This window comes from Fundulus heteroclitus, chromosome 1 (assembly GCF_011125445.2).
Source record: "Fundulus heteroclitus isolate FHET01 chromosome 1, MU-UCD_Fhet_4.1, whole genome shotgun sequence".
NCBI classification, from domain to species: Eukaryota; Metazoa; Chordata; class Actinopteri; order Cyprinodontiformes; family Fundulidae; genus Fundulus; species Fundulus heteroclitus.
The window spans coordinates 2,747,628-2,758,197 of NC_046361.1; the positions used below are offsets into that span (position 1 = coordinate 2,747,628).

A 10,570-nucleotide genomic window follows, 5' to 3' on the forward strand; every position below is an offset into this window, starting at 1 on the left:
GGGGGGACCAGATCCAGGAGGAAAACCCTGAAATCCTTCTCTGTAGCTTATTCTGGAGGATCCCAAGGCGTCCCCATACCGCAAGTGCTACAGAGTTCCTCTAGCGTGTTCTGGAGAAGTCCCCACAGGAGGTGATGCATACCCAGCGTGGTACGGCTGACACCCAGAATGCATCCTGGTCAGATGCCCAGCCCTCCTCAGCTGTCTCCTTTGGGAGCAGAAGACCAGCGGTTCTCCTCACAGTTCCACTGATGTGTTTTCACATCTGGGATAGAAAGACTGCTGATCATGATACCTGCAAGCTGGCTCCCAAACAGCACTCAGACCCATTTACTCCTAAATGTACTCTGAGCTTATCTTGTTCCAACATGTTACAACGAAGCCTTGAAATAAAAGTTATAATGTTCACACATTGTGGAGATTTGGGATCTCCCCACGTTATCTTGAAGGATCCTTTAAGCGATGCTGCTGACACAAAGGGTGGTCGTAGATCTTAATGTGATATTTATCCTTCATAATTTTAGCAAAAAAAAAAAATCTTAAAGGTGGGAAAAACTGTTAAAAAGGCTCACTAAGCTGTGAAAGTGCACACCCCCTCAAACTATTTTGTTGAAGCTCAGTCTGATGCTGTTTCAGCATCCCCTCTTCTTTGATAGACTGATTTAGGACTTGGAAACTTCTACCCAGCGCTGGGCGTCCAGTGTTTGAATAAGAGCGGGTCAGAACCCAGAAAACCTTCTGTCAGACAGGAAAAAAACAGCAAAGCTGCTCCCTGACTGCAATTCAGTCAGATGTGTTGATGGAAATTAGGACTCGCTGCAACATTTAACAGAAAATCAGTCAGCTACACAATCTGCTCTCACACTGAACATTATCCTGAACGCAGGATCAGTCAGAAAGTATTGCTAGTTAGACGTTAGAAAGGGAGCTGAAAACAGTCCAGCTGCAGACAGATCTGACGACGATCCGTTCAAACCGCTTGTTTTTATTCCAGTCAGAGTGCTAACGAAAACTGAAAAATCCCACGGACTCTGAAATAATCATGTTAATAGGACCTTGAACCACTTGAGGGTGATTCAAAGACCAAAAAGCAGGATCCTGAATATTTTAGATATATGCAACCGTTTTGAGTTGTTATGCTTAACATGATCAGACAGAAAAAGAGACGTGAAACATCAGAACCCTTGTGTCTGTTAGTAGCGCACCCTCAGACCTTTAAACATTTCACTTTAATTAGGCTGAAAACATAGTAAAGATTTAAGACCAAAAGTATTCTCTTGAGCTGGTAATATCAAGACTGAAATAGAGCTGGAACAGTTCTGCAAAAATAAAATAAAATAAAGATCATCAAGTAACCACAAGCTTTGTTTGGGCTGAGACAGTGGAGCAGGTCCTGGGAAGGCGGCAGGTTTGTGGTTCAAATCCCAAAAGCTGTTACTGCGGGTCCCTGACCGAGACCCTTGGCCCCAGAATGCTCCCCAGGCGCCGCACCGTGGCAGCCCACTGCTCCCTGAGGACACGTTTCTTTGGAATGTACACAAATGCAATGACACATAATAATGTTATTGATTATTAAATCATTTGTTTATAATTAATTTATCCTTTAAAATATTTTTTTAAATATTATGGAATAAAGATTCATCCCCACAAGACTGACGCCAAAATGTTGAAGGCTTTGTAGTTTATTTGTTGCTGTTAATATTTGAATTAAATGGAGCCTGTGCAGCTTAAGCACTCTTACTTTTCTCCCCGTCTTAATGTGCAGTGCCGTAATATTGAGGATGAGATTAAAAAGAGAATAAACGTGGAGAGAAATAAACCTCAGCAGGCACCGTTTTATCACATCTTGTTTATGCTTGTTAATTTTGGCCATTTTTCTCCGGCCAATAAACATTGACGAATACAAAAAAATGTGTTATGATGTTTGTTAACAAATTCAAAACAATTGCAATAAGGAAGCAGTTGAGACATCTTTCGTTTCTGTATAGGGTAGATTTTTTTAATGAATAGTTTTCAACAAACAAATATACATGAAAAGTGTATAAAAGGAGATTCCTAATTTAATTAAAATAAAATAAGCTGCATTACTCTCCCCTGTTTCTAAAAAGCCAGCTGACAACTGTTTGAGTGATTTTTATCTGAATTACTTCTTGAAAATTGCAAAATATTATTAAAAGGATTTGAAATGTTCTGTTTTGCAGCTTTTAGTTTGCATTTAATTTTTAAATGTATTTTCATTTAATTAAACTGTTCTATTCCCAAATGGTTCTGTGAACACTTTTTGTTTGTTTTATTTTACTTAAATTTTCACAGAAACGTTTGTTTTTATGGCCTGTTTTAAAAGGCAAATAACTTCTGTTTGTGTGGGAAGAAAACTAACTGGTGTTTTCCCCCTTTCTTTTAATAATCGAACAATCATTCCCTGACATGCCATTAAAATGATAGCTGCTTAACTTGTGCCCATTTCAAAATCTAAACAAAAGTGGATGTTCTGCGTGTTCGTCTCTCCGCGTTTCAGGCAGCCGCTCCAGATCGCCCCAAAACAGAAGCCCGACCACCCCAAAGTAGACGGAGAGAAAGAAATAATCTGGAAGTTTCTGATCTAGAAATGCTGCATGTTTTCCTCCCATTTCCCCTCCAGCCGCGGTGTTAAAAGCGGAAGGCAGAACCTGGGTTCTAACAGGTACGCCGCTGTTCTCTGCTCCCCACACGGAACAACAGGCATGCAGCCCCGCTCCTCATATTCAGCACGCCGAAAAGGCTTAGGTGCGTTCGCGTGCCGTCGGAAATGTGACTATTTGAAGTTAATGAATATGAGTGAACGTTTGCGTCATTTGCAGTCGTTACTAGTTTTAAGTTCAACCGGGTGAGAAATGAGGTGCTTTAAGTCACGTTTAATTTAGGCCTACCGCAACATAAAACCACATAGGCCTACCCAGGACACATGGCGGTTCAAATTGTTGTTGTTGTAAATTGTAAAAATGCAAATACTATTAAACCCAAACATTCTTTCAACACATGTTCATATATATATATATATATATATATATATATATATATATATATTGTTACAGGTCCCAAATATGGGACTGTAATAACAAATTTAAATATCCTGAAAGACAGGTGAAATGAAAGGAGATTTAGACACAGCAGCTTTCCATGTTTTCTCCCAAATTGGATCTGAGTTATTTATTCAGAATAAACCACAAAACACCTGTGCATCAACTGTCTCGCTCAAGCTCCAGTGTGGTGCACAACACACAAAGCACACAATACACAAATATACAATAGTAAATAGCAATGCATACATAACAATTCATACAAAACCACTTCTAACAAGCAGAGTGTCGGAGCTCAACATGCTATGTTACCTGAAAATGAACCAAGAGACGGCAGTTAACCGACTGCAGTACCGTTATTCCAGTTAAACCGTTATTTCAGTTAAACCGTTATTCTACTGGCTAACGGTTTACAGTAGCCTACCTCAGCTAACTGCCTCGATCAACGGCAAACTTTCTATTTATACTCTTATTGTTAGATTATAAACAACACTACAATCAGTTATCAAACAGACATGTAAAGATGGACAGTTTACCCATTACTGACCTGAAAGACAGGTGAAATGAAAGGAGATTTAGACACAGCAGCTTTCCATGTTTTCTCCCAAATTGGATCTGAGAGCGAGCGGAGGTCCGTTCCCATAGCAACCGGAACGCAACTGCTTGTGCCATTCCTTAAAGCGACAGTGTAAATATATATATATATATATGTACATAGAGATCATATTCATTTACTAATAAACATATGACCAATGTGGTCACCTGTTTTGGGTGCGCCACACGCTCCCCAACTTCAAAAGTGGCTCCTGACACTTGCTACTATCAGCAACTAAACCTAAGAATCACTAGTGAGAATCTCTGTGTGACTAAAGGTAAGTATGTGTGTGTTTGAGCATGTGTGTGTGCGCGTGCGTGTATGTATGTGTATCTGTCTGTTGCTCAACCCTGCAGGCCAGTCCCAGGTAAGTATGTAGGTGTGTGTGTGTGCATGTGTGTGAGTGTATGTATGCGGGCCAATCAGTACACCAGACACATATAAGGTATACTATGAATGGGAATAAGGTATGGAAGTGGTGTCTGGAAGTAACTGGGGTATGTATGCACTCCCCATGGTGGCATTGACGGCGTCCCATAGGCCCCTACTGTATTGCAACTGGCTGGGGGTTGGAAAGAGGGCTGTCCTAAGGAGCTGTACGTGAGCATCTGGGCAGGCCTCCTTTCACGTGTGGACCTCCACATCTGTAGTGGGCTGGACTGTTCATTGTTGGACTGTTCACTGACTGCTTCAGGGGTTACTGGCCTCTCCTGCATGGCATCTTCCTGTCCATCTACTGCAGGCATTGGATTGACGGGTAGGTATTCCTCTTGGAGTGCTCTATGTTCACTTTGTCTGCTTTCTACTACAGGCATGCTCTCTCTCCTTGGAAGTACACTGTCAGTCCACTGGTCTTCCCTTTCAGGCAGGATTTGCTCAGGTACATTGAGTCTCTGAGGGGAGATTACTGGACTGTAGGTCCTCTGGAATTCTTCCTGGAGAGGCTGGGTTTGGTTGTTCTCAGACTCCATTCTTGATGGTATCCTCAACCAGTATCGAGGCTCATCCTCATTGTCGGAGGAGTCACTACTCGGGCGCCACTCACTCTGTCTCTCTGTGTGGCGTGAAGAGCTGTTTCTTGCTCTCTGTCGTGGCTGGTCTGTTGATAGAGCAGGTAGGTGTCTCGGTGAGCCTCCTTCTCTGACAGGTGATCTCTGTGATGACTGGGGTAAATCCACAGGTAAGTCGTTGACCAAGTGAAGCAGGTTGCGGTGTAAAGTTCGTACTCGACCTCCACCTGTTTCTGGAGACACTTTATACACCGGCCCATCTGCGATCCTCTCCCTCACAACATGAACTGTGTCTTCCCAGTACGGCTTTAGCTTTCCAGGGCCCCCTCTTTCCCTCATGTTCCGCACCAAGACGCGGTCACCCTGCTCAAGGACAACACCCTTCAAATGTTGGTCGTAGTATCTCTTTCCCCGAGAGCTGGATTGTTGACTGTTCTCTGAGGCGAGTCTGTATGCTTCCTGCATCCGAGAGGCCCATTTCTCTGCATAGCCTCTTGGAGAAGTTGCTTCTTCTTCAGACAGCAAGCCAAAGATCATATCCACAGGCAGACGTGGGTGACGGCCATACATCAGGTAAAAGGGTGAAAATCCAGTTGCCTCGTGCCGGGTACAGTTATAAGCGTGGAGGATTTGGGGTAGGTGTTCTCTCCATCTTTCCTTTTCCTTCTCCTCCAGGGTCCTGAGCATCTGAAGCAGTGTGCGGTTAAATCTTTCTGCAGGATTTCCTTGGGGGTGGTAGGGAGTGGTCCTTGAGTGACCCACTCCACTCAACTGTTGCAGGGTCTTGAAAAGGTCATTCTCAAATTCCCTCCCTTGGTCATGATGTAGTTTCCATGGGTAGCCGAACCGTGGAATGAAATCATCGAAAAGTTTCTCTGCAGCTGCCTTCCCGGACTTGTTTCTGGTGGCATAGGCTTGGGCAAATCTGGTAAAGTGGTCTACAACAACCAGGATATACTCAAAGCCTCCCTTGCTAGGTTCTAGATGCAGGTAATCAATGGACACAAGTTCTAGGGGTGAGCTGGTGGTAATGCTCCCCATTGGTGCTCTGATGTGGGAGACCGGTTTCTTCTGCTTGATACAGGGACACTTCCTTGTCACATAAGCTTCAACATCCTGTTTCATGTAGGGCCAGTAAAACCGGTCTCTAGCGAGGTCCAGGACTCTTTCCATACCCATGTGACCCATGTCGTCATGGAGGTGTTTAAGGACCAAGGATCGGTACTGAGATGGCAGGACAAGTTGACTTCTCTGACTGGTTTCCCTGTACAGCAGACCATCCTTCAGCTGTAGTCTCCCCCACTCATGCAGTAGTTTCCTGGCCAGGCCACTTACTCCTCTTCTCATGTCACTCGTCAGTATGTTGGTGTTCTCTTTCAGTCTGATGACTTGACTGATCACAGGATCATCTTGCTGAGATTTCATGAGTTCGGCATGGCTTATGGCAGGGAGCAATTCTGGTGACTGAGATGCTGGGCGTTGTGAGAGGTTCAGAACAGCCACATAAGCAACGTCTTGTTGCTTTGCTGCCCTACTGCCCTCCCACATTGCCAGAATGGTGTCTCTTGACAGCTCTTCTGTGCAGGAGTCGACATAGCTGTTGATGTTCACAGGCAACCTTGACAGTGTGTCTGCATCCACGTTTGCTTTTCCCGGTCGGTATCTCACTTCGAACCTAAAGTCAGCGAGCTCACCCACCCAACGGTGACCAACAGCATTCAGCTTAGCAGTGCTCATCACGTATGTCAATGGGTTGTTATCCGTGTACACAGTGAAGTGGGGTGCATAGAAGAGGTAGTCCCTGAATTTTTCACATATTGCCCACTTCAGTGCCAGAAATTCAAGCTTGCCTGAGTGAAGGTGGTAATTGCGCTCAGCAGGCGTGAGTGTTCTGGACCCATAGGCGATTACTCTGAGTTTCCCTCCCTGCCGTTGGTACAGCACAGCACCAAGTCCTTTTTCTGACGCATCTGTGTGTAAGACAAAAGGGAGGTTAAAGTCAGGATAGGCAAGTACTGGTGGGTTAGAGAGGACATGGATGAGCTGGTCCAAGGCCCTTTGATGTTCCTCCCTCCACTGGACAGGAGTCCTGGATGACAGCTGTGCTCCTTTTCCCTTGTTTGTTCTGGGTGGAGGCGTACCAGTGGCAGGGGGTTTTACTTGCAAGAGTTCATACATTGGCTTGGCAATTCTTGAGAAGTCTTGGATATATGTCCGGTAATAGCTGAGGAACCCTAGCAGCTTACGGACTTCTCCCACGGTGGTCGGGGTCTTGGTCCTCAACGCCTGGATGGCTTCCAGATCCTTGGGGTCAAGTCTTACTCCCTCAGCAGACACCAGCCTTCCCACATAGCGAACTTCCTTCTTGAAAAGCTCGCACTTTGTTGGTCTGAGCTTCACACCGTGGAGCTGGAGGGCCTTCAAAACATGTCTCAGCGCCTCCACATGAGCTCCAAACGTCTTGGCATAGCAGAGGACATCATCTAAGTAGGGGATGCAGCATTCGTCCCGCAAGGAGCTGAGCATCTCCTCCATACTCCTCTGGAATGCTGCTGGGGCATTGGAAAGGCCAAAAGGGATACGTACCCACTCATACAAGCCCCATGGGGTGATGAATGCAGTCATGTGCCGTGACCCCTCTGCAATGAAACCTTGATGGTAGGCTTTTCCTTGATCTAGGATTGAGAACCAGCTGTACCCACCCAGCGTGTCGATAAGATCTTGGATACGGGGCAGGGGGTGTCTGTCTGGAACGGTCTTTTGGTTTAGCAGTCGATAATCAATGCAAAGCCTCAAGGTTCCATCCTTCTTGCGGACACAAACAACAGGAGCGGCATAAGGGGATTTTGATTTTACGATCCACTGCTTAGCCAGCAAGTCCTGGATATACTCCTTGACTTCTTTGTAGAGGGGTTTGGGGACAGCCGCATAGGATCGCTGCACTGGGATGTCATCTTTCAGTGTTAAGCTCATCTGGAGACTTGGGACACACCCAATGTCATTGTCATCCTGTGCAAAGGCGCTGGACTCCTCATAAAGCATTCTTCTCACTGTTGCTTGTTGTTCATCTGTTAGATGGCTTATATCAACAGGAGGGTGCCACAGCTGGGACATAGGCTCTGCTCGGTCTTTGTCATACTCCCCAACAGGAACAAGCTCAGGTGAGTTGACACTGTTTACCTCGAAGCTGTGCCTCTGGTCTGTCTCTACCACCTTGTCAATTGACTGGATACTGCCTAGTATTGTAAAGTGGTTGAGTGAGATGCTGTGCTGAGTATGGTTGAATACAGGGATCTCAACAAAAGGCCGTCTGGTGTGGTGGACCTCAACCAGGCCATCACCCAGGTCTAGCTGTTCCAGTCTTGGGTCTTCCTGGCTGACCTCAAACAGCACCACTGGTGAGATGAACTCAACAGGCACCTTGCATCTGATGTGAGCAGCTCGGCCAGGGTGGATGACAAAATCCCGCCGGCCAACTCTCACCAATGCTTGGTCCTGGGTGTGTTCCTGGGTCTGCACAAAGTTCACAATGGCCTCAGCTGTATCCCCTTCAATCTGCATGGCCTTCTGCAGCAATTGAGCAACGATAGTGACCACTTCAACTCCGCCCTCCCGTCCTTGGATTAGCTCCTGGATCACATTAAAGCCTACGATGGGTCTTGTGAGGCTCACACGGCTGACCAGAAAGGGTACTCGGATGGAGAGCCTTGGATCTTCATTTCCAGGCAAGCTAAAGGTAAGTTCAACCCATCCATCATATGGTATTGGCTCACCATTAGCAGCTGTAAGGTCAAGGTCCCTATCACCCATAAGCTCACTGAGAGGGTGCAGTTGTTGTTGAGGTAAGTGTTTTTCTTTCCATGCATGGCTGATGATGCTGACCTGAGCGCCCGAGTCAAGAAGTACAGTCACGGCATGTCCACTGAGATTGCATTTCAATGTGCATTTCTCCCCGATAAGCTTGGCCACTCGCTCTGCTGATGACTTTGCACCAGTCAGTGGCTGGGGGGGGGATGGCACGGCTGTAATTAACCCGTGCTGGACCTGGCATATCAGCACCTTGATGGGACTGAACGTTATAGCCGATCACAGGTAGTCCCCTTGCCGTGACCGGGGTGCATTTCCCGACGGTTTGGTCCTCTTCAGGCATCCCACAGCACGGTGTCCGTTTTCCCCACAAGCGAAGCAGTGGTTGCAGTCAGGACGGCTATTAGCGACACAACTGGGGCAGCCACGGGGTCTCTCTGTCCTCAGTGGTCTACTCTGCCTATTGGGGCAGCCACAGTTACACTGTGGCTGAAGCTCGGAGGTTGCTGGCTTCACTGCTGAGGCACTGGACTGAAGGGTGCTCACTACCTGGGTCAGGGCCTGTACTTGAGCACTCAACTCATGAATCTGCTCGTCCTTGTGGTCAGCGGTACACTTCCCTGCACTCTCGTCCCTGCTGCTGGCTTCAGTACTTTGAGCATGAGCGGTTCTTGGATGGGTGCTGCGCCCCAAGCGTCGCTTTCTCTCACTCTCCTCACTTGTTGTTTTAGTGACCTGCCTCAAGAGTGTCTCATCAGTGACTGCAGGGTCGGAGAGGAGGAGTTTTAACTCACGACGGACGTAGTCATGCTTTTCGCTTAAGCCCTGATAGATGGTGTGGAGGAACACATTCTGTGCTGTTAGTGCCTCGTACTTGATGTCTGCTCCCGCCCACTTGGATGTGAATATCACTCTCTGTTTCAGCCCCATCATCCTGTACAGGAACTGCTGCGGTGTTTCATGCTCGTGCTGCTTGGCCGTCATGAGTTCCTGGAAGAGCTCAGTGCTGCTTTTCTCTCCTAGGTGTGACTGAAGGAAGCTCTTAAGTTCACCTACCGTCAGGTCCTCTTTACTAGCAAGCATGTCTTTGAAGTTGCCAGGCTTTATGACATGTAGCACAGCGCGGGTGATCTCACCTTCAGTGTGATTTTCTCTGAGGCCTTCATCAATCTGCCTAGTGATGTTGTTGTAACTGATCTCTGAAGTGTTATCGCCAATTTGCCCACCGTGTATCTTGAACTCTTTCCTTTGTAGGAGGGGAAGGTCTTTAAGGGCAATCATGCTTTCTGTGCTATAGGTGGTGTGTGAGGTGTTTGAGTGCAGTTGCAGTGTGTCATGTGAGGTGCGAAACTGGCTACTGTCACGAGCAGTGGGTGGATTGTCTACCATGTGCGTGGTGGGTGGAGCACTACTCTGTTTTAGCTTGAGTTCATTGTACACAGCGAACAATTTACTAATCTGTGTTTCAAGATCTTTGGTCTGAGAAGCTAAATCTGTTGTCGCAGTGTGTATACTGGTACCCTGGGTGTTCATGCGTGCAACCTCAGATGTCACCGGTGATACTTTCACATCAGATACCACCTTCATATCAGACACATTAGAATCTCCACTACCCCCACGACCCACACTCTGACTATGGCTGTTAATCATTTTGTCAACCTGGTCTTTTAGCAGAAGTAACTGCGACATGCCCTCATCCTCCAATTCCAGTAAAGCTACACTGTCCATGTATGAGCACAAATACTCAATACCACTCTCGTCATCATGTTGGTGCAACTTAGCTGGGTCCTGGTCGGGTGTTGGCGTGATGTCAGTTGCAAGCTGGAACAGTTCATCAACAGACAGATGGAACAGTCCCTTCTTGATGGACCACACCAGCTTCTTTCTCTCGTGGCTCATGGTGGACGGTTGTCAGATGTCTGTGGTCCTCGAACTCCCTCGCTCTGGCAGCAGTCAGACGCCCTGGATTCGGACAGACCCTCTTCACTCTGATGACACGTCACCGTCTGGTCCACAGGTTCATGGATCACTGGACTGGCGTCCTCCAACAGCTGTCAGCGGTGGCGCCAATCCCGGACTCGAGCCCCCAAAATTTGTTA

General features: G+C 46.9%; 1 protein-coding gene across 1 annotated transcript; it reads right to left on the reverse strand.

Annotated features, from left to right (window-relative positions):
* Positions 1-3,070: 3,070 nt before the first annotated feature.
* Positions 3,071-6,803, reverse strand: LOC118565754. Its single transcript, XM_036146728.1, has 2 exons — positions 3,607-6,803; positions 3,071-3,112 (listed from the first exon to the last, which is right to left on the reverse strand). The coding sequence occupies exon 1, from the start codon at positions 6,399-6,401 to the stop codon at positions 4,077-4,079; it is 2,325 nt and encodes a 774-aa protein (XP_036002621.1). The 5' UTR covers positions 6,402-6,803; the 3' UTR covers positions 3,071-3,112; positions 3,607-4,076.
* Between the last annotated feature and the right edge of the window lie 3,767 nt (positions 6,804-10,570).

What these genes read in the sequence shown, in the direction of transcription:
- LOC118565754 (XM_036146728.1), bottom strand. Translation starts at nt 6,401, where the DNA reads ATGAGCACTGCTAAGCTGAATGCTGTTGGTCACCGTTGGGTGGGTGAG.